At 34.9% G+C, this 27073-nt stretch overlaps 1 protein-coding gene across 1 annotated transcript in view; it reads left to right on the forward strand.

Moving 5' to 3' along the window:
• pcdh15a (protocadherin-related 15a) overlaps positions 1 to 27073 on the forward strand; it is a 168874-nt gene that overhangs the window by 6248 nt on the left and 135553 nt on the right. The window contains exon 2 of the mRNA XM_052572828.1: positions 11065 to 11183. Within this exon, the coding sequence (XP_052428788.1) occupies positions 11093 to 11183 (91 nt within the window). The 5' untranslated portion in view covers positions 11065 to 11092. The remainder of the gene's footprint in view (positions 1 to 11064; positions 11184 to 27073) is intronic.

Consider the following 27073-nt stretch of genomic DNA (forward strand, 5'->3'; position numbering starts at 1 on the left):
ATGTACAGCAGGCAGCATTGTGTGAACTGAAAAGCATCAAATGATGTCCTTTGCAATAATGGCTTCAATATATTCATTCTCAGGTTCTTGGAAAGACTTGACATTGCTGCCACAATGGTGAGTGCACAGGTTTTTTTTTTTTTTTTTCGCACAGTGTGTTTTGTGTGTGAGTGAGAGGGCGAATGCCTCATCTCTCCACTCTAGGGAAGATGTTTTTAGAAGCCTTTCAGAAGAGATGTTCCTGCACAAGCCATTAGTCCATCTAAAGGGTCAAACTCTCTCAGATGTGCCAGTTGCAATCACTGTTTTTCTAGTGAGACAGGATGCACCATGGTGACTTTTTTCACCATGGCAGCTCATGCATTTGAGAGGTTTTCTCTGCAGTGCCAGATATTCTTACTCTAGTAGAGCATCAGTTCAGTTCCGTGGTGAAACACCATGCTGTAGATAAGCAGATTTCAAGCTTTATGTCAGCTGTCTCCATACTGCCAGCTTTCTGCTTTTTATAGTAGAAGAAAGTTGCTTGGTGATGACTACATCAATACTATAGCAACCAATATATTTCCAAATAAGCACAGTCAGTGCAGATAAAAATCCATCAATCAGGACTGAAATCCTTTTTTTTTTTATAGGATAGTTCACATCAAATATGAATAATCTGTCATTATTTACTCACCCTCATGTCATTCCAAACCTTTTTTTCTTTGGAACAAACAAAATAAATTTTTTAAGAATCTTCACATGTTCCATATCTATAAAAAGATCATAAAATGTGTATATATGACTTGTGTACTGTATCTGCTGAAGCTTTGTGATGAACAGACCTGCATTATCTCCATTACATTCAAAGTCATTCCCATCTCACAAAGTTGTATTCAGGATCATTCTAATTAATATCCTCAAATTTCAACAATGATGTTGTTCCATTGTTCAACGCTTTAAAGATTAAATACAAGGAAACTAAATGGCCTCTCTAATATTATTTTTGCAGGTGTTTGATTTGGTTTGAAATCTTTAGTATATTGCAGAGGATAATGGTTGGTTAGGTATGCTAGCATTTGTTTTACAGGTGTGCAATTATCAACAGCAGATCGTTAACATTTTTACCCACTTGTCTCTATGAATAGGTTTCATCAATATTGCTACATCTGCGTACATCTCCTCAGGTGCTGCCTTGTTTGTGTGACACACACTTATACACATTTGCAGAAGTTGAAAATTCCAGCGTACAGTGACACATCTATGTGCTTGATTGCCATCACAGGTGCTTTAGAACATATCTTGGTCGTTGACATAGGCTAATCACTGGAGTCATTAGTGTTTGGACCCCTGACGTCCTCTGATTACATCTCACACTGGGTTATGAATTGCACTGCTGTCTTTGGCAGCGTTCACTCTTTTTGGTTCAACTCAGCACTCTTTGGGTTAAAGGAATAGTTTACCCCAAAATGAAAATTAGCTGAAAATGTAATCACCCTCAGGCCATCCAAGATGTAGATGAGTTTTGTTTGTTTGTTTGTTTGTTGGACTCATTATGATTGTAACCAGAGCTGTAGCTGGGGTAAGCGGGGCCCTGGTGCAGGCTGTACCAGTAGGCCCTGTTTGAAATTGTTTAATTTATATGTTCATTCTATTTTTTATTTGTGCTAATTGCACAATGTTTAAGTTGTTTCATGTTTGTAGGTGTCCAGGTACAGAAAACAAATAATTAAATATAAAATAGCACTGCATAGTCTGTAAAAATTTTATTAACAGTCAAACCAAAATGTATTCAGACACCTTCAACATTTCTTACATTATCACAGTTATTTGCTCTAGTTTATAAAATGGTAATAAAATATGACAAGAACTCAGAGTTGAACTGTCAGAACAAATTCATCTCGATAATGTCAGATAACTTTGATAGAAAGATATGTAATGGATTACAATCAACCAAAACTTCAGACAACTTGATGACAATATTTGCACAACTATCAATACTTTGTTGAACAATTACCAAGCAATGCTTAATTTTGTTCAGTCTGTGGTGTGAAAAGGTTGCAAAAAAAAACACGTAAGCAAAACATGGTGTGGTCAAAGTGTCTGAATTTGCTGAATTGGGCTTTTTCACACTTTTCTGTTTGTTTAAACTGTGATATGTATTTGTTCGTTAAGGTGCAGGAGGAAATTCGAAGAGAACTTCGCAAAGGTGAGCTTGGTTTAGTGTCGCTGTCTGTCAGACGCGGCTCTGAGACAGTGAGATGTGTGCGCACCGAACACAACGCACGAGTTGAGATTTTCCGCATGATTTATCCGCATTTGAATGATTTAAACTCTTTTGAATGTTTAAATTGGAAAGTGGTCAGGCTTTAAAACACATGAAAATGATAAGCTTTCGTGACGACACGCAGCAGTGGCCTGTCAACTGTCCTGATCATCTTTTTAGGCTAGCCTCAGCCAGGTGGTTGAGATCGCCGGGGGCCCCCCCCTTGCCCATGGGCCCCTATAATCATCACCACCTTTCACCCCACTTGCGACGGCCCTGACGGCAACCATTCACTGCAGAGGATCCATTGGCTGAGCAAGTGATGTAATGCTAAAATTTCTCCAAATCTGTTCTGATGAAGAACAAAACTCATCTGCATCGTACTGTAGATGGCCTGAAGGTGATTTCATTCATTTTTTCACCCATACACTACAGAGAGTCCATCGATGAACAAGTGATGCAATGCTAAATCTCTTCAGCAAATGTAAATTTTTGGTTCAACTATTCCTTAAAAACTACATTTCAGCCAAAAATGAAAGTTCTCTCATTATTTATTCATGCTCATGTAGTTTCAAACCTGTATGCTGTTATTTTTGTACTGTGAAACTGTAAAATTGTTATTTGGAACGACATGGGGGTGAGTAAATAATGACATCATTTTTTATTTTTAGCCTAACTATTGCTTTAAGGCAGGAGGAAGCACAGCATTTTATTGTACCTTTACTGGGAGGTTTCAGAAACGTCTTAACAGTGTTTGGTGTCTATGACAAGTGATACAGTGGAAATGCGGCCTGTCGGTAATCGGTTACCCATCATGTGATCATCCTTCGTGTGGCGTCTGAAAGCATGCTGGGCGAATGAGTGGCTTGTCAGTGAAGTTTAGTCATTTTAAATTATTTAGAAATGCAAAACAGTGTCCTAGCATGACATAGCATCAAAGTGTCTTTGATGAGAAGTTTAGCTTGACAGAACATTTTATGAATAAAAGACTGTCGGACATTGACTGTAATAGGTTTTAGCGCGAGATGTCAGCAATTTCCATTGATTTTTTATTTGCCTGTGACAGTGGGAAAAGCAGGGTGCTATTAGGCATGTGTGCTTTGCTGATATTATAGTCCACAGTAATGGCAATGGCCTTCTTACCCCTGATTGCTTTGCTGAAACGTAGTGATGCCAATCACTTTGATCCATTACCCTTCACCACACGCAAAAAGGGTAAGGCAGCCCTTGAGTAAAGAAAGAAACGCTCTCATAGTTCAAACGAAATTCATTAGATTAATAGATTATAAACTAAGATTAAACCAAAATATTACAGCCCATAGGAAAGTAAAACTGAGATCTTTTTAACATCTCAATTGTTTGTTTTTCCTGATAGCATTCAGGGAAAGCAAACCCAGTCTCCTGCTTTTCAAGTTGTTCTTTTGAGACAAAAAAAAAAAAAAATTCTCAGTTTAAGAGGAGAACTCAACAACATCTTAAATGGTCCTTAGTTATGCCAGAATAGCAAAGTCTGCAATCAAAAGTCATAAGATCTCAATATGACCTCAAACATTTCCACTGTTATTTTATAGTTTCGTATTCTTACTATACAGTAAGTCACAACTGTCTTAATTATTTTTTTAATGCTGTACAAAATTTGCAGTTAAAATGCATAAAAGCTCTCAACATGAGCTCAAACATTTCCGTATTTATTTTATCGTTTTTTATTCTTACTGTATGCCAACAGTTGTCCAATGTATTTTATTACTATTTACATTTACATTTTAATTTATTTTTGGGAGAGAACTTTAATGAAACTTAAGGCAGTGTCATCACTCTAACTTATTTGAAATTTAATATTTCTTTTTTTTTTTTTGCCCTCATTAGCCATAACTCATGAGTATAAGCAATATGTTCAAATTATGCAAATGCTTTAAATCCCAATAGAAAGATTGATCTTTCTGTTTAGGGTCAGTTGATGCTAATTAAATAACCACGTTCTCATTCTGACATCAGCTGTGTGTTTTGATAGCAAGACAGATCAGAGGAAATCCAGATCTTAGAGAGCGAGCGTTTGAGGGATAACAGTCTGGATGTAAAGCGTTTGCTGTCGGGGTTGGTGTTTAGGAACTTCATGTCTGCTGGGTAATTTTGACAGCAGGAGGCAGCTTGTTCAGAGGTCTTTGGATCCTTCCGGAAATCCAGCAGCTTTGTACTTTGATATCAAATGTTACTGTGAAAGATGCATAGACCCTTGATAATAAAACCCTGCCCAGCCATCTGTGCTCTTCTTAAGAAACACAGGCTGAGAATCTGAAGTGTTGTAGGAATAATAGAACATTACAGGCAGCACAATAATGATGCATTTAAGGGCTGATCAAACTTGCTTTGCTCGCAGTTACTCCAGCAGCAGGAAGGGCTGCAGGTTTCAAGCTGCTCTCAAGATGACATGAGATTATTCAGTCCCTGTGTTGTTTTAAATATGTATCTAAACAGAGAAAATGCAGTCATGAGGGCTGAGTTAAAGTGTAGACCAGCTGGTTAATAGAAAACACAATCACTTCATGAATGAAATGTGAATGATCCCCATCTGCTAAAGAGTGCTTCACTGGCGTTGTTCAGAATGGAATACTAGAGTACTGCTTGCTGCATACTTCACTGTATACACTGAATTTTAACTACTATTGACTATGCTTTCAAATAGTATGTGAATCACTTCATATTGCTTATGACATGAAACACATTTCAGACCATAGTATGCTGCTGTGTTATCAAATGACCTATATTTAATTCATACTTCTTAATGTGTGTGTGTGTGTGTGTGTGTGTGTGCTTTTGAAATACAGTAAGTGTGTGTGTGTGTATACAACACTTACACATATAGCTATGGTTCTTTTTTGTTTTATTGAGCACATTCAGCCTTGAAAACTGAAATGTTTTCAATATAAGGCAGCATTTATGCTGTCAACCACTTCTTTTTTTATTTATGATTTTTTTTCTTCCAAAGATATCTGGCACAGATTGGATAATTTTGGCAATGCAAGTAAGCAAAAACACTTATGAGATCCATTGTTTTTGGCATCCAATTTGGATTACTTTCAAATGTGGTTCTAAATCTGATATGCATTTCATATCTGGACATATGATTTTCATTTAAACAGTCATGCATCTGTCCACTTAATTTGGGATTTTTGTCATGAAGTGATTAATATTAAATGTATTTATTTAGATGTTTATTTTATGTTAAACAATTCAAACAGAAATTGCTAGTAAATATTACAATTACGAAACAATATCAATTAACACATTTAGTTAATGCAGAAATTTTGCACAATAAACTGAAATTGTATTATTATTTTTTATGTAAAGCATACTAAAATGATCTTTATTTTTACAACATTTTAAAAGGGTCATATGAAATTGCTAAAAAGAACATAATTTTGTGTATTTGGTGTAATGCAATGTGTTTATGCGGTAAAAAACAAACAAACATTATATTCTACATACTGTACATTGTTGTTTCTCCTCTATCCCCCGCCTTTCTGAAATGCGTAAAATTTTTACAAAGCTCACCGTTCTGAAAAGCGAGGTGTGCCCTGATTGGCCAGGTATCCAGTGCATTGTGATTGGCAGAATTCCTCAAGTGTGTAATGGAAATGTTACACGCCTCACCGTACTCTGATGCCGTGTCCAGAACAACGGTGCAATCAGACAAAAACAATACAACATAAATTAGGCATTTTCTGAATCCAGTGGGGACATGATTACTGATTATAATGGCTTATACATTACACCATTTCAGAAACGACAAACAACAAGCGCTACTCTACACTGCTCAAAATTTGAATCATCAGTGGCAGATTCTTTAAATATGTAAACGTTCTTACATGCTGTGTGTCAGAAGCGCCAGACTGTCCTTGCAAAGTTGGATTTTGCCCTACTTTATAGAAACAGACACCGGCATTGTACCCTACTCTCACAGGAAACAGTCCTCATCCTCAGTAAAATGCACTGCATACATCTGAATATTTGGGTTGAACTCTTCCGGAACAGTGTTGTAAATACAGCTTAACCTCTGATTTCTAGTTGTGTCCTTTTTAGCAACAAAGTAGTTTCGCTTTGACAACAAAACACACAGCGACTCCTCAACATGGCAACAGCAAGAATAAAAGTTACACCTTCTTTCTTTGCATGAACATTTGGGCAGCGTTATGGAAATCTTCCCACATCATGACATAGAGATGTGGGGGGGGGGGGGGGGGGGGTCGTTTTAGGAGGCTGTGGTTGACTTTTATAAAGAATATCTCTTTGGATTTGAGACTTTAGTCTTTGCAACTTTATAGATCTTCTTTATGCACCAAGAGCTTGTAACACTCCAAAGAGAAAGGAAAAATTGCATCATATGACCCCTTTAATCCTTTCTGTTTAGAAAAAAGGGTCAGAATTTATGCATTAGGCAGATGCTTTTATCCAGAGTGACTTACATTGCCTACAAGCTACACATTTTATCAGTTTGTACGTTCCCTAAATGCAGCCTTAATAGTTTTAATAAGTATTTTAATTATTATTATTATTATTATTATTATTATTTATTTATTATCTTCACTACAGTATGTCTGTTTCTCAGTTGGTTTCTGTGGGTTGTAATGCGTCAATCCATAACAGTTCCGTAATAAAACAGTTTCACACTGCAACTGGCCATAATAATCACAGATCCACATGCAAGGCATAGAAAGTGAAGGGGAATAAATACAGAGGAAAGTTTGTGATATATAGACAGATCCCAGCATGTTTTAAGGGTCCTGGTAACAGCCGGGGAAAGTGGCGTCTGTTGCCATGACTGTTAATGAGGCTTAGAAAGGACTCTGAGCTTGAGACTGTGTGTAGTATACTTTGATTAAAGGACAGAGGTAGTGGAGGAAAAATGCATGTTGAGAGCAAATAATGAATCTTTTTTTCATGGAGAAGAAAGGCAGAGATGTCCTCCATGACAGAACTACCTGCATCTGAGAGTGTGCTTTCACTTATGCAAAAGCTGTTTTAGATGCGTGATTGTGTGTCTAGATAGATGTTTGTAGTATATTCTTAAAATCTTATGTCCTATTTCATCTTGTATCTGCAATGCAATGAGCAGTGCATATTCATTTCAGTGGACATATAAAGTTGCATTATTCACTCTTGAAGTGCAAGCAGCATAGTATTGTTTAGCAGAATCATAGCAGGTTTTGGCAATAAGTCTATTTTTCTTGCTTGATCTCAAATACTCAGAAGAGCACTAAGAGCTGTTTGCCGACTCAACCTTTTGAAATATAGGCTTTTGTAAAGCAATGTAAAATAATGGAGTGACCTACTCATCCATTGTTTGAAAATTAATCTGTTAAACTTCCACTAACATGTCTGATTCAGTAATTTGAACTGATTTTAGTCAGTTTGTAGCTACACATTACATTTACATTTTACATTTATTCATTTAGCAGACGCTTTTATTCAAAGCGACTTACAGATGAAGACAGTGGAAGCAATCAAAAACAACAAAAAGAGCAATGATATATAAGTGCTATAACAAGTCTCAGTTAGGTTAACACAGTACACGTAGCATGGGTTTTTAACTAATATAATAAATAAAAAGAAAACAGATAGAATAAAAAAAATAAAAGAATAGAGCAAGCTAGTTAGAGGTCTTTACACATACACACACATACATATACAATTGCATAATAAATGAAAAAAAAATAGAATACAAAAAGATTAGAAAGGTATTTACATTTTTTAAAGAATAGAATTAGAATAGTGAGTGTTAAAGTTAGAGGGTCAAATAAAGATGGAAGATATGGGTTTTAAGCCGATTCTTGAAGATGGCTAAGGACTCAGCTGCATTAGGGCGTCTTTGGGTTTCTTAATTCTGTAAAGCCTGACATTTGAAAAAATATAGTCAGAAAAAAACATACTTTTTTTAATTGGAACTGTATATTGAACCTTTATGTATATATGCTTATATATTTTTGTGTTAATTTTAGTACATTATGCTTTAATGTATGCTATTATGAAAATATGAAGCTCATGCTCAAGGAGGGAACAAAAAATATTCAGTGACCCAAACTGAGTAAAAATATGTAGTTTGGCGCAAATGTTGATTTTATTTATATGGCCAAAAAGTTAGATATTTTCCTAAGAAATCATGTCCGATGTCACAGTTTATTTTACAATAAGATATTTACAGTAAAGTCTTATGATCAGTGAAGTTTTATGATCATAGCTCAAAGTTTTTATTATGGGGGCAAAACATACAGTATAATAGAACACAATACAATGATGATTAAGATATAGACTAATAAATGTAGATCTGTTTTATCTGATACTCATATTTCAGCTTGATTTTTCTTGAAAAAAGAAAGAAAACAAACAAAAAGTAAATATGTTGTTTTATTTCAGTAAGTTAAATATTATACTACAGTATAAAGAACTATATAAAATAACTATAAATAAAAAAATAAATATATATATTAATGTGAATATCAAATAGATTAATGTAATAGAATACAGACAATCAAATATAGTTATGTAATTGTAATTTAGTCTTTATGACCAGATGTTAAGTTAAATATTCTCAGTCAATTACCAAATTAATTAAAAATATTAAAAGTTAATTCCAAATTCCTTTATGAAAAAATAAATAAATAAACACAGAGAAAGAAACAAAGAAAAGAAGAAAAGTTGAAAAATAGAAAGAAAAATAAATTAAATACAGAATGTGTTTTTGAAACTTTTTAATATATATTTTTTCCTGGCTTAAAAGATATTTAAATAGTTTTACATGGAAAATGGATTTGAAGAACTACAGTTTCATGGTCAGTAAGAAATATTTATGGCTGTAAAATTCTGTCAGTTCATCCGTCATTGGCAGAAAGTTAATTTTGGACCTTGCTTATGCTCCTCAAACCTGCACATCAAAGCAGAGAACACAGAAGACAGTGTTAGTGAGTTCTTATGTTTCTCTAGCCCTTCTTGTTGTGTATTGTCACAATTGTTGAGCACTCTGTGGAAATTTTAAAGTGGGAACTATCATTTTCACCCATCAGGCTCCAGAGACTTGCTTGCGCTCTTTTGGGAATAAAGAGTTTGACAGTGGTGGCAACGCGGTCTGATGTTGTATTTAGATGACTGTGTTGACGCACATCAGCGTATGGTTTTAAAGCCATTTCAGTGGCTCATACAGCTGCCGCAGGCACATCGCAGAGATTGTGAGTATGAATACAGGTGACAGATCAAATGGAGACACTTGTTTTTAAAGTTTATCTCTACATCAACCTCCGCATGTAGGCAGCAGCCATCGAGACAGCCAGCCTCCAGACGGGACACACACACACATGCATAAATGAATGCTGTAATCCCTTGTGTATATTTGTACAAAGTCAAGTAATATCTGTCCTTGCGCAACAAAAACCTACAAAGCAAACTAGATTAAATCCATTTTTCTGAGAATGGCTTTATAATGAGAATTGTTTTCCAGTACACACACTGAGAAAATATCTGCTATATAAAGTTTTTAATAAAATCATTGTTTATTTTATTTTATTTTTTAAAATTATTTGTATTTTATTTTGTTTGTTTTTTATATAAAAAATTTTTGACCTGTTTGTGAAAGAATAATACAGATCTAAAGGCATCCAAAAAGCAGAAAAAAATAATGCAAAAAGTTTAACTTTGTCGTCATCATTTATTGTTTACTATTATTCAATTATTTCTATTTAGGAAATAAAATTTTTACATTGTATTGCATTTTAACTTTCTTTTTAACAATGATTATGGAAACAAGGATGAAATAATCATAAACCAAGTCAATAATAAATGTATTAAAAAAAGTTTTTACACAAATATGATGGTCCCTTAATTCTGTCATCATTTCCACTACAACCAATAATTTTGTTCCCACATTTGATTTCCTTCTAAAGTCTGTGTACTTGGAGACAAGAGTCATATAATGAGCATCTTCAAATTATGCAAAATTGCCACCATATGCATTCCAAGTGGTTTTGATATACTGAGCTTCAAAGTTTTTGCATTCAATATACTTCATAAATACAACCTTTTTATTTTCTAAATAAAAAAAAGGTCTCAAAATATGCACAACTTACAAAAATCACAATAGAAATAGTTTGTCACTTAATAAGAATATGTGAATAACTCTGTGTTGACAAAAATGTGAGATACAACCCTTAGAATTCCAAGGTGATAAAATGTGTTTCTTTTTTTTGTGGAATTGATAAAATGCTATTTATGAAACTAGGCTTTAAAAAAAATCTAAAATGCTCTGAATTCTGGATGTATTATTACTTTTCAGACATTAAATAGAGTTTTTTTTTTATATATATATATATATATATATAAACTACTGCAGAACTGGGCTAAAACTGTCCTTTAACCATGGTTCTTACTGTATTTCTTGCTTTCTATCTTTTTATTTTATTTTATGTTAATTTAGTGTGAAACTTTGACCTGATATCCACATGCCATCTTAACTGACAGCCTTGTATGATTTAAACCTAATCTGAAGTTTTAGCTGCTATGAGACATTTACTGACTTTGCAGAAGAACGTCTGTGTGATGGGCATCTTGTTATGCAGAAAGCAAGGTGGATGTTACTATATCAGTATATATAAATAAAATACAGTTGTTCTCTTAATGTTCTCTAAATGACAGTCAGATGCAGCATTACACCAAAGTTTTCTGTTGATTTTTAAACTGAATATTTGATTTCTTTTGTAATAGTTCTGCACAGTTGACAGTGATATATTGTTTTTCAGACTTTAAGATGACACCATTTCTCTGTTTCTCTGCAGGTGGCTTGGCAGTAGGCAGTAACTGAAGATGAGGAGGCGCTGGTGGCGATCGGGCTGTCTGGGGTTGGCCATTGACTTGTTTGTTATCATCACCCAAATCTCGGCTCAAAACACTGAGGGTGAGACTCAAAGTTCTGTCCATCATTCTTTCCCATGAGAGATTTTATTTACCACTTGTGCAAAATAAACCTTGCACCTTTTCTCCAGAACCATAGCTTTCAATTTCATTCCTGGAGTTGGTGAAATGGGATGTTACAGCTCAGCGTTTACGCTCTGAGCGAAGTCAGAGAGATAATTGTATCTCTATCTCTGTGTGGCAGCGTCCCGCAAATCGGTCTCTGCGTCTTCTCTGCACACCTTCATTACCGAAGCAGCCAGATACAGCTCTCCAAACTGAGCGTCTGTTGATGTATGAATTATACCACCACGTCTGCCAAAGACAAACTGACAACCGTAATAAAAATCTCAAAACGTCGCTGGAAATGCCGCGAGGCTGAGTGGAAATCGAGGCAAATAAATTGTGGCTATTGTCAGATTGTTCAGATTAGTGGTTGAGGATAAAAGATTGGTGGGCGTCTATAGTTGACATTTTCAGATATCCTTGTCTTTTCATGCAGCGTTTATTGCTATGGATTTTTGTATGATTTGAAGAGCGCAATGAGGATGTTATGTACAGGGCTGGGTGGTAAAATTGTGTATAACGTGCAGTGGTTGAAATTCTGCCATACCCATGCCGCAGAATATCCATGATGCAATTTCTTACAACAGTCTGAAAACTGTCGGGGACGGTTGCTTTCAGTATATTAATTATTATGGGAGTTGTTTAGATTTGATGTGTTGTCTAGTGTGTTTGCTGTAGACATGGTTTAACTGAGTGTTGTTTGTGGTTGCCAAGCAATGTCACATCTTGACTCATTAACATACAGGTGTGCAAATGTGCATGAATTGGCTATTTATGGGCTGGAGAATAATATTTGTGATTTATCCTTTTCAAAAACTCAAGACTTCATTCAAACCTGAACAATCCAAGATTGCTCCATGATTAATTTGAGTGAAAAATGTAAGATGGCAAAAAGGAACAAAATGACATTAATTCAATGTTATGAAAAATCTTTTACTCTATTCATGTGAGCTACGTGTCAGGCCATCCAAGATATAGATGAGTTTGCTTCTTCATTAGAACTGATTTGGAGAAATCTAGCATTACGCCACTTGCTCACCAATGGATCCTCTGCACTGAATGGGTGCCGTCAGAATGAGAGTCCCAACAGCTGATAAAAACATCACAATGAGCCACACCACTCAGTTTCATCAATTAATGTCGTGTGAAGTGAAAAGTTTCATTTAGATTATTAAGATGTTTTAACTTGCTTCCAAGCCATAATATTTCTTTTTCCAGTGAAAAGTTGTTTCACCTAAATGCACGGAGTACAGTGCACAGATCAGGCACTGTTTAAAAGTGAAAACAGTTCTAAACAAATATGTGGGTGGATTTTGATGTGAAAGAACAATAAAGGATGGACTTTTTCCACTGGAAGACTTTATAAAGAGATATTGCTAAGACATAAAGGAGGAGGAAACAGTAAATACTTTCTGCACTGAAGCACTGGAGAGACCTAGAGTAAAATGTAAAATGTCTTGGTTTCTGCTCAGTACATGAATAACATAGGTTTTCCTGTTTTTAACAACAACTGTTGTTTCTTACAAACCCATAGCTTTTTACTTCATAAGACACTAATTAATGAACTGGAGTCAAGCTGTGAATTATTGTGATGTTTTAATCAGCTGTTTGGATTCCCATTCTGACGGCACCCATTCACTGCAGAGAATCCATTGGGTGAGCAGGTGATGTAATGCTAAATTTCTTGAAATTGGCTCAGATGAAGAAACTCATGTAAATCTTGGATGGCCAGAGTAAATTTTAAGCGAATTTCTTTTTTGGGTTTTGTTTTTTCATTCCAAGGCACAACCACATTTGTTACTTTGCTTCACTGCAAATGTCATGTGCCTTTTTCACCTCCTCCAAAATGCTGGAGTTCCACAAAAGGGCAGTTTTTCTGGGAAGCAACAAAGTGGGACTTGTGCACAAAAAAAGACCTGCCAATTGATGCATCAAAGAAAGGAAAAAAGGGTCTTTCGTTTTTTTTTTATTACTTATTTTACTCATTTATAACTATTATTATTTTTCGTTTATTAAAAGCGAGCCTAATAAAGGTCAAATGACAGCAAACTAAAGATATGAAAGTATTAAAATAAAACAAATAAGGTTAATATAGATGAATAAAAGTAAATTATGAGGCATTCAAGATCTCTTCATAAAGTTTGAAGTAGGGATGGGCGATACAACTTATTTTGTTTTCGATATGATACAGATACTTTAATGGCCAGTATCATTGATATCGATACCGATACGATACTTCTAAACAGAACTTTTAAATTATGAAATGTATTCAATTATTAAATTACTAAAAGTAGAATGGGAAATAATACCCACGTAACTTTATATTTGAAATTAATTTTAACGTTCAATATGCCTTAATTGCAATTTATTAAGTTATATTTTTGTTTACACACAGTTCATATATGTTAACTGTTGTGGTAACCATGGAAATCTACAAATACTATAGTTAATCTCTGGTCACGTTAGGAAAACTATGGTTAATTTTCATAAGAGACTGCCAGTAATAGGCCGTTGCATGCTTAAAATGCAGACTTTTTATTCAGAGAGTGTATCATTTATATTAACAATTCAGAATAGAACATTAGAAATATGTTCAAAAATTTAATTAAATGTAATGCACAAACAAGGCTACGATTTCAATTTGTTTATTGTGAAATATGTTCAAATCACATCTATTCAATTGTTTATTGGCTTCTGCATTGTTCTAGGCTGTCGTTCCCCAAAACATCAATGTGTTCTTGTGATAGGCTACTTTTGGGAAACGTAGCTCTGTTTAAACGCATTCTCAGAAGTGAGTGAATGCACTCTGTAATTGATTGTTTCTGCCTTGCAACATTTGTGTGTATTCAGATGAGCAGAAATATCCTTCCCACAAAATTATTTACTAATGTATGTTATCTGTCCAATTTAATGCATAATGTATGCATCATTTTTTTTTAAATAAACAAAATCACCGGTGAATAATAAACACCTTAGTTTCTATATTTTTTTATTTGAGTATCAGTGCTTTCGATACTCGCATCAGTATCGATACTTCAAGATCAATTCACCCATCCTTAGTTTAAAGCTTTAAACATTTTTTTTTTTTTTTGCAATTTTAGCTCTATAAAAAGCATTAGTGAGGCAAAATCATGTGTAACAGCCACATACTTATGGCCAAGAATAGTCATTGTAAAGCATGACAGGTCAGCAGCAAACAGGGACAAAGCTGAAATACTTTAGAAATAGCTTGAGTTTTGGAGGTAACTCTGCAGCTGTCATAAATTCATAGTGTCACACAATGAGAATTTTTTTTTTTTTTTTTCAAAGCAAGTAATGTGTAAAGGCCTCTAGAGTATTAATTAATTTGCTTAGCATTATTCTAACATCTGACTATTGCAACAGTGAGTGTTAGAGCTTGTATTTGTGTGATGTGGTTTAGTCATTGACTCTTCACAGTGTCTTTAGTGGAACGTTGTTTTAAGTTCACATGGGGATGCTACTGACGTAAATCCATTTTTTTTATAGCAATGCTGCACAAAGCATAACATGACTGTTTTACACACACAGCTTTTAACAAAATGAGCTAAGGTGATAATCATACACATTTTAAGATGTCAAAAAATGTTTCAGACTTTTTTTTAGAAATATTCATTTTAGGGAATTGATTTGTTTAAATGATTCATTTAATGAACTGGTTCAAATAAATGATTCACTAATTATTTCAAATCATCACAGAACCTCAATTTATGTCATTTTTTGTAGCTAAATTATGTTTTGCACAATGTTTTACATTATTGCATTTTACATTATTAAACTTGATTTAGTTACAGAGAAGAGTAACAAAGTATTTTTACTCTTTTTTTTTTTTACTGTACTTAACTACATTTCTAACTACAACCTGTACTTTATTTTACTTCAACTTCACTACATTTTCAAGCTTATTATTACACTTTTTATTCTACTTCATTTCATAAGAACAAATCATTCCTCATTACTTTTAATACTTACGTACATTAAAAAGTACTTTTGTACTTTTTTCAAGTAAATTTTAGTACTTGAATTGAGTATTATTTTAATAATATTTATCCGTACCTTTACTGAAATTCTTGATTTGAGTACTTTGTCCACCACTGCTATTTATTTTTAAAAAGCTGTTTTTTGTTTGTAATTTATAGTGTAGCTAGATCATTTTTCACAAGGTAGCCTTAATTATTTAAGTTACTTAATAGGGAAGTCGTGGCCTAATGGTTAGAGGGTTGGACTCCCAATCGAAGGGTTTTGAGTTCTAGTCTCAGGCTGAACGGAATTGTGGGTGGGGGTAGTGCATGTACAGTTCTCTTTCCACCTTCAATACCACGACTTAGGTGCCCTTGAGCAAGGCATCGACCCCCCAACTGCTCCCCGGGTGCCGCAGCATAAATGGCTGCCCACTGTTCTGGGTGTGTGTTCACAGTGTGTGTGTTCACTGCTCTGCGTGTGTGCATTTTGGATGGGTTAAATGCAGAGCACAAATTCTGAGTATGGGTCACCATACTTGGCTGAATGTCACTTCACTTTTTAAGATTTTATTTTTGCAAGCTACGACTTCAAAGTAGACCCTTTTTAAAAGGTAAGTGACTTCATAGAAAATTATATTGCACTAAAGATTGGAACAGATCCACTTTCTTTGGCTCCTGTCCATGTCAACTGTCAAATGCCTATATTTCTTTCTTGCTGTTTGCCGGTATTTTGAACATGTCTCAGAGTATGTATGTACCTTTTAAAAGTGGATAAAGAAATCTGGGTTTCATCTCAAAAGATGAGCTGGATATCAACTCCACCTATTTCATCCTGTCACTGTAATTAAACTCTGCTGGATATCAGCTGCTAGGTGAGCCATTAAAGTCAGCCCGCAGGTGCACTTTGAGAGTGGAGTCAGTCTTCTCTGTCTAATTTAGAGGGAGGAGGAAATGCTTCTCAAGTCTCATACCATCAGAATGAAACGGCGGGCTGTTATTTATAAAATACACTGGACGGAATTACACTGTGCTGCTCCTGGAACTCATCTATTCAATGCTAGTGAGTTGCAAGCTGTATGTGGCCTGCTAACACTGCACCTACACCTGATGTGTATGGTGTGTTGCATTGTGACTATATGGATATGTACAATATTTTAGTACTGCATGACTACTCCATGTAGTTTAATTTTCCCAGTCGTTAGGGAAAACAAAATAAAAATAAAAGAAAATAAAACTATTTATTTATATTCTGACAGCTACATCAAAGGCAGTTTGAATGATTGTGGCCAGCTAAAATATAAAATTAGTTTTTAACCATTTGCATTCACGGTGATCCATACTTTTTATGCAAGTGTGAATCCCATATATATATATGCATACATGTCATTTAATTGATCCCAGACTTTTGAAAGGTTGTGGGTATGCAATGCTTTCTTTGAATTTGCCCAACATGTGTTATCTTAGAAGACAAGTATCAGTTTATATGACTAATTTTGCTATTCACTCAAGCTCATCAGACAGAAATTCATGGATTCTTGAGTCTGTTTCAAATCTTCAGTAGCTAGAGCTTTCTAATGTCATGTGCCACTACAAAACAATTGCACACTGAATTCAGGCAAGTCAGTCCTTTTCAGTCCAAAAACCCATTACATTCTTTCTATAGTTCTAAAATACACAGAAATATGCAGTACATACAGATGTGTAGTAGAAAAATGGAAGACAATCCTAATTCAAACACCCTTGTGCTGTAAAATAAGTAATTGTAGTTGTTTACTTGTGGTGTTGGAGGTGAAATTATTTTGGTCACGTTCAGTTGCTTACTAACAAAACCCTGCATGTCCTCCCATCACCACAGTGACCAGAGAACACTTTCAAGGTCCATTCTCCCAGCATCCGTACAGAGAGTGTATCAAATCAGTTTTTCCCACCTTCTGTTTGTCTCTTGTTCTGCCCATTTCTTCCTATCTTTTATACTTGGTGTTATATTTGTGTGGTTTTATTATTATAGTCGCTCTTATCTGACACCTACAGTATGTCTCCACTTTTGTCATTCTGCTGTACCTTGATGCTGTGTCTCGATGAATGTTCGGGAGCTGGTGTGGCGTCGAGCTTTGTGATCTCAGGCTCTCTTCATTTTTACTTTGTCTGTTGATCTATTTATTTTTATTTCTCTGTAACATCCTTTCTGTACCTAGTGTTATGACCATGGTGTTATATCATGGTACAGTGTGAGTAATTTTTTTATCACAATGTGTTTCTTTTTTAAAGGAAATTCTACAAACCAGATGTATTTTATGATATGTGATATTTTATGAAGTATCATTGATACTCTTATAGTTATTATAATTATATATTGATATTTTATGTATATATATATATATATATATATATATATATATATATATATATATATATATATATATATATATATATATATATATATATATATATATATATACTGTATATATAATAATTTATATATATATTTATATATATATTTATAATTTAAAGTTTCAGTCATTTTGTTTTGTGTTTAGGTCTTTTATGTCTGTTTAGTTTAATTTGAGTTATTTTAGAACTTTAAGATAAACTAAAATAATTATGAAATTAAATTATGTCTAGGTAAACAATAGCTGAAATAAAATAAGTTTACGATTGTTTACATTTATTTTAGTAACATTTTGTAAATTTTTAATTGTAGTTAACAATAATAGCCCTGTAACAAAAGTGTATTTATTAAATCACCATAAAGTAATGGCATTTTTTTTTTTTTGGTTAGTCCAGTGAATTAAATAATAATAATAACGAATTAATTTTTTTAAAAACTTTATTTCAAAATGTGAAAGATGCCACAAAATATAATGTTATTCTTTACCAATAGCATCAGTTGATTTGTATAGGTATAGTTCACCCAAAAATGAAAATTCTGTCATCATTTACTCAGCCTTAAGTTGTTCCAAACCTGTATGAGTTTCTATATTATGTTGAGTACAAACAAATATATTTTGAAGAATGTTGTTAACCAAACAGTTGATGTTAACTACTGACTTTCCATAGTAGGGAATTTCCATAGAACTTTCCATAGAAGTCAATAGCTATCGTCAACTGTTTGGTTACAAACACTATCCGTTTTATTATCCGTTTTACAGTATAGTTGTTTCTCAAGAAACATACATTTTGTGTTGTGCTAACACAGTACAAGTTATCTGTGTTTGTTCCAATTTTTATTTCCCTAAAGGAATTTCAGGAGAAACTTCTGAAGCAGGGTCTAGAAATTTGTCTTAATATCACTTCAAGGTATAGTTTTGGGAAGGAATCATAACATTTCATGACATTTGTTTTTCTCCCAGCTCAGGGTTGGCCTTTTCTAAGCCATTGAAAAGCACTGATCTGTTAGATGCAGGAATATCCTCTTGATCTGATTATGGGAAGTGTTGGCTGACTGTAGAAGAGTTTGCAGTCTGTGCACATCTTGGGTGATGTTTCGCTCAACGGGTGTTAGAGGAGATGCAGGTCGTGCCACCTCTTATGCCAATGGATGTTCTGAAAGCAAAAGCACTTGATAACTGTTTCAGTGAAATGTTCCAATTTCCTGAGTCGGTGATAAAAGGCTTCAGCAAGAAAGATTTCAGAGATGGGCTCTCAGCAGATAAGGTAGGAAGGCATATTAGAGGACACTGGGATTCCCTGGAAAAATGACCTTAGGAAAAGGAAGTTGGATCATTTCCATCGCCTATATGTCTTGTGACTACTACTCACTGGAAGCTGGATCACGAATGATTTGTGCAAACATACTGTACACATATTAATGTAGATTGGGGGCACATTCCCTTCAAAAACAAACGTAATGCAATGTATCTTCAGCGGCTCAGATGTCAGGAGTAAATGACGACAATTATGTTAATTATTACATCCAACAACTGAACACCTAAATCCATTAGGAGTAGGGCTGGGACAACGTAGACGCAAAATATGCGCATCGATTCGTCGACCTGTTTTTATTTCTCTAAAAAACGTTTGCAAAACGTTTACCTTATGTGCGCTGAATATACGCGATGGCTGGATCAACATTCTGTCCAACGTTATATAACCAATCCAGGGGTTTTTCTACACTGATCTTTTTTTTTGGTGGCTGTCAAAGCCTTATTTGATCGGTGAGTGATGTAGAATGGAATGACTGCTGTGTCAGGGCACGTACGAGAGAGAGCCCCGGCTGCGCGCGCACTCACAGTCTTCAAACAACACGAGAGCTTCTTGCTCTCTCCCTCCTTTGTGCATATTAATCAAAATAATTAAACACGATAGAAAAAGGGCTAAACACTAAAGTTTCACGCGCGCTCGCGCACTCACAGTCTTCAAACTACACGAGCGCTGTCTTGCTCTCTCTCTCTCTCTCTCTCTCTCCCTCGTGCATATTAACCAAAATCATTAGACACGATAGAAAAAGGGAAGAACGGCAAAGTTTCACGTGGAGCATTCAGAGATTTTTTTTTCTCCATGACAGGCTGCTGGCTCACACTGTTAATTTTTTTTTTTTTTTTTTTTTTTTGGAAAAGCATTCTTTGTATTAGCTTAAAGCCCTCAAGTTTACATTGGTTACTGTATTCTTTCAATTGCTCTAAACAAGCATTTTGGGTAACCTTTTTTATTGAATGCTAGACATCAAGTTGTTGTTATTTTCATCTGAAAGAATAACTTTTTTTCAGTAAGCTAGGCCCTATGTGTTCAGTAAGCTTGTTTCAGTAAGCTATGTGTTTTCAAGGTTTTATTGAATGCTATCTCTATACAAGTGCAAAGTAATGCATTCTTAATCAGTCTTTTATTTTGTAATTTTAAGAGCAATAAACATATATTGCAATGTTAAGGAATTCATGTTTTTTCATTCAGATATGTAAATCAACATGTATAAATTGTTAGTAGTCAATTAATGGAGAGATAATCAAAATCGAATCGGTCTGGAAAAATTAATCGTTAGATTAATAGATGCATCGAAAAATTAATCGCTAGATTAATCGTTTAAAAAATAATCGTTTATCCCAGCCCTAATTAGGAGTCATTCTTGTGTACATCTGCTCCGGTGGTGAAACAATGGTGGACTGTTGACAGTTCACTCAGAGTGGGTCTAAGGTAAGACACCAGTCCAGTCTTGTGCTGAAACGCTACTGTCAATCAAACGATCATGGGAGGGGCCTGTTTTTATGTTTTGATTAAAAGATAGTTAATATTAAACGTCAGCAAAACCCTAAGAATTCACAATTTTTTTTACAATAGTGCTCTCATTATAACGTTATGTATACCTATATAACAGTAGTCATTAATGTTCTGCATTTCGGTTTTGAGCATGCCAACGCTGAAAATGATCTGTAGAGTGACGCATTTAAAAGCAGGTTTTTAATCAGTGGGATTTAACTCCAAAATTGATCTCATATAGAATACGATTTGTTTATACACCAAGAAGTTAATATTACGACTTGATACGATCTGCAAAAAGGGCCCGAATGCACATGAACATATCTGCGTGGCTCTGAATGAACTTCTTTTGTGGACGTGTTCTTAATGCAATCACATGCAGAAACGCGGCATCTAAACTAAAAAAATTCACAGCATTTTATTATAATAGGGTCCTCATTATAATGCTATGTGTATGACAGTCATAGTAATAGTTATTAATATTCTGCATTGTTGTTGTTTGTCCTTCTCGCGCTGCATGCTGAGGAGACAATTACCGTAGTACTAATGAAGAGCTTGAATCAACCAAATGCATATATGACATAAATAATATATAGAGGATATGTGACCAGTCATAATAGACAATTTTTGAAAATTTTGAGATTTATATCGAAAATTATATTTATATACCAATACACCACCAAAGCTTTCCATTGATGTATGGTTTGATAGGACAGTATTTGGCTGAGATACAACTTTTTGAAAATCTGGAATCTGAGGGTGCAAAATAATCTAAATACTGAGAAAATCACCTTTACATTTGTCCAAAGGAAGTTCTTAGCACTGCATATTACTACTCATAAATGAAGTTTTAACATATTTATAGTAGGAAATTTAAGACTGGTTTTGTGGTCCAGAGTCACATATATATAAACCGTTTGAAATGTTTTGAAATCACTTGTACCCTACCTGATCGAAAAAATCCAGTCTTTCACTCTGTCTGTGTCAGTTTGAGTCTTGTTAAAAATTTAAATCCCTTCTGCCAAGATGCGCCTCTGCCAGTCACGGATTATGGAAAGTGAGATTTAAATATATAGGGGTGGTTGGATTTATTCACGCACGTTAAAATATTTATTTGAAGCTTCTTTCTTTTCGGATTCTTATTTACAACATTATCATAATATGCTGTATATTAACTTATTGGGAGAAAAATTTAAATTCTATGTAAAATATGAAATTTGAGCACCCCCATATAGCCATAATGGCATGATCTTAACACCCTACGAATATTTGACTGTGAGATTGGGAGTCGAATCAGGCTCCTCCTGTCGAAGCATCGAATTGTAGACTGTTCGGGGTCACGATTAATATGTGTGTGTGTGTATCATAAAAAGTTTCCAAGCAAGTTTTAACATGACCATGCACCAAAAACAGAAAAGGCTGAAATCTGTTTAGTTTTTTTGATTAAAATCAATAGCTGAGACATAGAAATTGCCTTATGTAAAGAAATGTCAATATTTGCAACAGACGGAGACAAGCTTGTTTAGTTTCGCTGTTATTTTGTTTGAGTGAAAAGTGCTTTGTGCTTTTTTGTTGATGGATCTTGAACATATGTTGGTTTCGGTTTGCTGTACATTTCTTCTATATAGAGCAGCCAAATTGGATATTTAGTGCACAAGAGAAAAAGAGTGGAGACGAAAGAGGCTTTTAAGAATCAATATGTCTCACTTTTTTTTCGTTGCTCTCTCTCTGTGTGCTGTTTTTCCCTCTGTCCAATTGTCCTATTGGATGGTTTGTCTTTGTGGATTGACTTTTGAGAGCATGTTCTTCAGTATGTGGTTGTCAGTCTGCAAAAAGGTTATTTATCTATTTATTTGTCTACAGAATGTCCCTGAAATGTCACATATGTATAATTATGCATGAGGTCATTACTCATCATGACGGCTCATCCTGAAGTCTATTCTAGGTATTGTTTGTTCATCAAGTTGTTGTGTTGGAAACATGTTGATCCTCTTTCGGTGTGTCCCAAGCTGACATCACATTATACACACGCCTGCCTTTAACCTCACAATTACAGGCCATGTGAATATGGATTCATTTTTGCTGAAAGTCCTTCTTAATAATTTTAAAATAAAGGTAATACCAAAAGGTGAAACATCAATAGTAGTTTAGTTTTATTTACTGCAACAAAGCAATCAGTTTGCCTGAACAATTAAAAATGAATGAATGAATTTTAAAAAAGGTTTGTTGAAAATAGTAATTACTTTTAAAATCAACGTAATAGCAGATGATTATTTTTTGTTTTATTTTACATTTGTGATTTTTGTAGTCTAACGAACGTTGGTTGCTTCAATTCTGGATTTTTTGTTTTTCACAGAAATATTCAAATCGGTATTTGAATTCTGTTTTGTTTTGGCCAGATATAAGAGTAGTTCAAGCAATGGCATGAAGCGAGGCAAACTGACTGAACAAACTCAAGACAGAGAAACTTTTAATATAGATATTTCTTTAAAGTCTTTTAAAATAAAGGTGATATCAGAGGATAAAACTTTTGTTTTGTCTTGTCTTGTGTTGTCTTCTCTTGTGTTTTGTCTGTTGGCTGTTGGGTAGGACAACTGAAGATCAAGCATGTTTCAAAACTTTTTTTATTTTGAAAGAGTTATAATGTCTGTACATAACTGTGTGTGTTGCCGCCAGTGGCAATTGTCCCCTGTACTCCATAATGTAACTCCATACTCCATGACAGTATGAATATAAATACAACGAAGGGCATTTGAAATACAAGGTTAGACATCAGGCAATCAGTGGCAGCGAAAACAAAACAAAACTGTACTCATTGTTTACAGTTGTTGTAATGAAATTATGAAGCATCTGTCTGTGATTTTGAAAGGGTCTAATCAAGGCTTCATGTCGTCCGTATAAACTGTTCTTTGTGTTCAGAGGCACAGTTAATTAGTTAGTCTTTTTAAAAAGTTCAGACAGATACAGAACATTTTGTTCCTCCTTCTGCAGTGGATCCTGATGTCTGTCAGGTTCAAGACGTTTGTGATTTTGGTAGTTTAATGAATGTTAGGTTGCTGTAGGACAGACACGCTTTGATTAGAGTGCTGGATTTTCTGCTCAAAGGATGTTCACAGAAATATTCAAATCAGAATTTGAATGAAACTTTTATTAGAGATCACCTTTAAATCATTTCAGAGCCTCAATCAACTTTTAAAATCCACATGACTTTGACAGATTTTGGGACTTTTATTTAAAGTGAGCTATCCCTTTAAAGGAGTAGTTCTTCTAAAAGTGAAAATTCTCTCCTCAGTTACTCCCCCTCGTGTTGTTCTAAACTTGTATGACTAGCTTCTGTTGTACACAAAAGAAGATATTTCTGTAGTATTTATATTTTCATAGTCAATTGCTACCGTCAACTTACCAACATTCTTCAAAATATCTTCTTTTGTGTTTAACAGCTGAAAGAAGCTCATACAGGTTTGGAACTGCATGAGGGTGAGAAAATAATGACAGAATTTTCATTTTGGGTGAACTATTCCTTTAAGACTATGACAGACACATTCACTCCTTTTGCATTAGTCAGAAACATACTGTCTAAGTTAAAGACAGTATTGCAAGGCCAACTGCCACAAGTACTTCCTTATTTCTCACATATGCCAGTGGTTTTCTGCAAACCTAAAGTGAACTGTTCATATTTTTTTTGTAAGCTGCTCTGATAACACTCTACATGCCGCTCAGACTCTACACTGAATCAGCCGTGACCAAAAGTCTCCTTCATCTAGCATAGGGTTTCTCAACGGGGGCGGTACCACCCCCTCAGGGGGCATTCGGAGAACGTCGGGAGGCGCTGAGGTGTTCTTGGGGGGCGTTTGGTTAAGGCGAGTTTACCTCAAAGAAGTATGAGCTGAAACTTGCAAAGAAAATGGTCTGCCGCACACTAACGCCATCTCTACACTGGATGCATCAAAGCACACTTTCTGTATCACTTTGTCAACTTGTCGGTAGCACAAGGACGTGGAATTCGTCAGAAATAGACTGCGGCTAATTATAACGGGATCTATGTGCTTTAAAGTGCACATTGAATTGGTTTTGTAGATGCAGAACAACACAAAGAATCAGAGAGAGAAAAAATAATGCCTGGGAGAGAGAGAGGAATAGTTGAAGGAGGGAGAGGAGTTGTTGGATCAGAAGAAGATAGGTAAGGAAGAAGAAGAGGTAAGGGATGGGTAAGAATGTGTGCTGGACTGTATATTTTTATGTTTGTTTGTCTGCTTTTCCCTCTTACATGTGTGAAACCTATGAAAGCTTAATTCTGCCATGGAATATAAAGGGAAAAGGGTAATTGTGACTTTTTTTCATCTCACAGTTCTGACTTTTATTTCTTGCAATTGTGAATCTGATAAAGTCTGAATTGCAAGATGTAAACTCGCAATTCCAAGAATAGAAGTCCAAATTGTGAGATAAAGAGATGGCTCTAGATATTGAAACAGAGCATCAGAAAGATGCCACAGATGACCCGACCAGATTGAGATGTTTTCTGAGACGACGGGAGGAAAAACTCATCACTCGCCAAAAAAACAGAAATGACAGAAATCATTGCTTCTGGACAATGCAGGAGTTTGATTGATTGTTTGGCTGTTGACAACATTTTGTTTTATTTAAGTATCTTTACATTTACCTTTATAATTATCCTAAAATTTTTTAGAGAGTGAAACTGCAGATTTTAAATGTGTATAAGTATATCAGCATTTAGAAATACATTACCATCTAAAAGTTTGGGGTCAATAAAGATAGACAGCTGAAAGGGCAAAGCATTCAAAAGCACTTCAACTGCAATACTATTTTTGCACAGGAAACACTATAGTCAAGAAATGTCACACAGGCTCTGTGGTGGTTTAAATACAGCCAGTGAGTTTTATTAGCGTCGGTGCTCTCTAAAGTGCTTTCATTATTAGACAGGAAAGCTGAATTTTGCAATTCTTGTAGCCGCTTGTTTTATTCGTAGGAAATATTTTGCCAACTCAGACACAACCTAGGAACAGAAACCCAAGACCCGCTGTGTTAAGCAGCCAAGAGTTTATCAGGATCAAAGTGAGAGTTCTTGACTGGGTAAGACAGTCACACAATCTAAATCTAACTGAGCTGCTTTTCACATTCACAAAGCACTAAAGCCCCATGTGAAACAGCAGGACTTTGGCAGAGCAGAGGAAAATAGCCCTTATACACTTAATTGTACACTCAAGTATACAAGTACATTTCTTTATGCTGCTAATATGCTACTAATAAGCTATATATATATATATATATATATATATATATATATATATATATATATATATATATATATATATATATATATAGACACACACACACACAAAATTATCTCACAAAAGTAATTAGATTTACAGAAACCATATTTGCAGACACTAATTGCAATAGAAATGTATTTATTGATTTTCTTTTATTTTCAGAGGAAAATTTGTAATACATTACATTGTTTATATTGCTGTAATATTTTTCTTCTCTGTCAGATGCGTGTTATTTTTGCTCTTTAGCCATGTCTGCATGCTGTTATTATGGGCACAGGGCTAAGCTCTCGGCTGTAGATTTCTTCATTTTTATTGTGGCAGTTTTCTAATCGCCTAGAGAAATGTTTGAGGGCATGCTGGGAATCAGCAGGATTGTCTGGTCAGTGAACGAATGGGAGGGTAGAAATCTTTTGCTCTGCTGTATTTAAGCCCTGTTCTTTGTGTGTAAATGAAGATTGAGAGATAAATCCGCTCTTTACGGTGTTATCAGGTGAGAGATAGTGTTGTCTCTAACCATCTCATGTCCCAAAAGGTCTTGTCAGTGGCTTCAATCAGTACCCCAAAAACTGCTCAAATCTTAAATTATTAGACACAAAGCATTATTTTTCTATTAATGCAATGGTCTGGAGTCAGTTATTCCGCTTATACTATTGTACAGTTATCATACTTCAAGACATTGTTCAACTGATGTATTTCATGACATTTGTCAGGGTGTTGTCCTTAAAAAAATTGTGTGTAGGACTAATGTCTTGCACATCTCATCTCAGCCCTTGATGGCTAATCCCACAATTTAAGAGCTGTGTGGTTTGAGCCAATGATAATGCAGTTATTAGAGAGATTAACTAGCTGTGTTTGAATTATCTGCCTGTCTCTCAACAGTGTTCGGACGCAGGGTTTCTACTATCTGCAAAACTGAAAGTTGATTACCATCTTTATACTGAGAAGTGTAATGCTGCATTTCAGCTGCAAAATGAATGTATTGATAAAGTCACAAAGCAGAACTGACAACAAGTTTCTGTGTACATGTTTGTTTCTGTGTGTGTCTGTACTGTTTGCATGGGAGAGAGAATGTGTGCTTTCTGTGAATAATAAAACACAATGTTATAGGAAAGACATGTTATGTATAATGGCTTGGTCAGTGTCTTTGTGGGTTTCAATCCGTTATGGACTGGGGATGCAATGATTAACCAAGAGCTGGTTGAAAATCAATTCAAATATGTGACGATTCAGATCGGTTGAGATGCTAAACAAATCACGATTCAATCAGGGGTAGGAGTTTATATGAATGTACAGTATATCTGAGGGGAACTGTCTTTAGAAAACTTTAGATGGCGTTTTTTTCTTTCCATCTTGTCTCTGTATAATGC

Source organism: Carassius gibelio, chromosome B13, assembly GCF_023724105.1.
Source record: "Carassius gibelio isolate Cgi1373 ecotype wild population from Czech Republic chromosome B13, carGib1.2-hapl.c, whole genome shotgun sequence".
Taxonomy (NCBI): Eukaryota; Metazoa; Chordata; class Actinopteri; order Cypriniformes; family Cyprinidae; genus Carassius; species Carassius gibelio.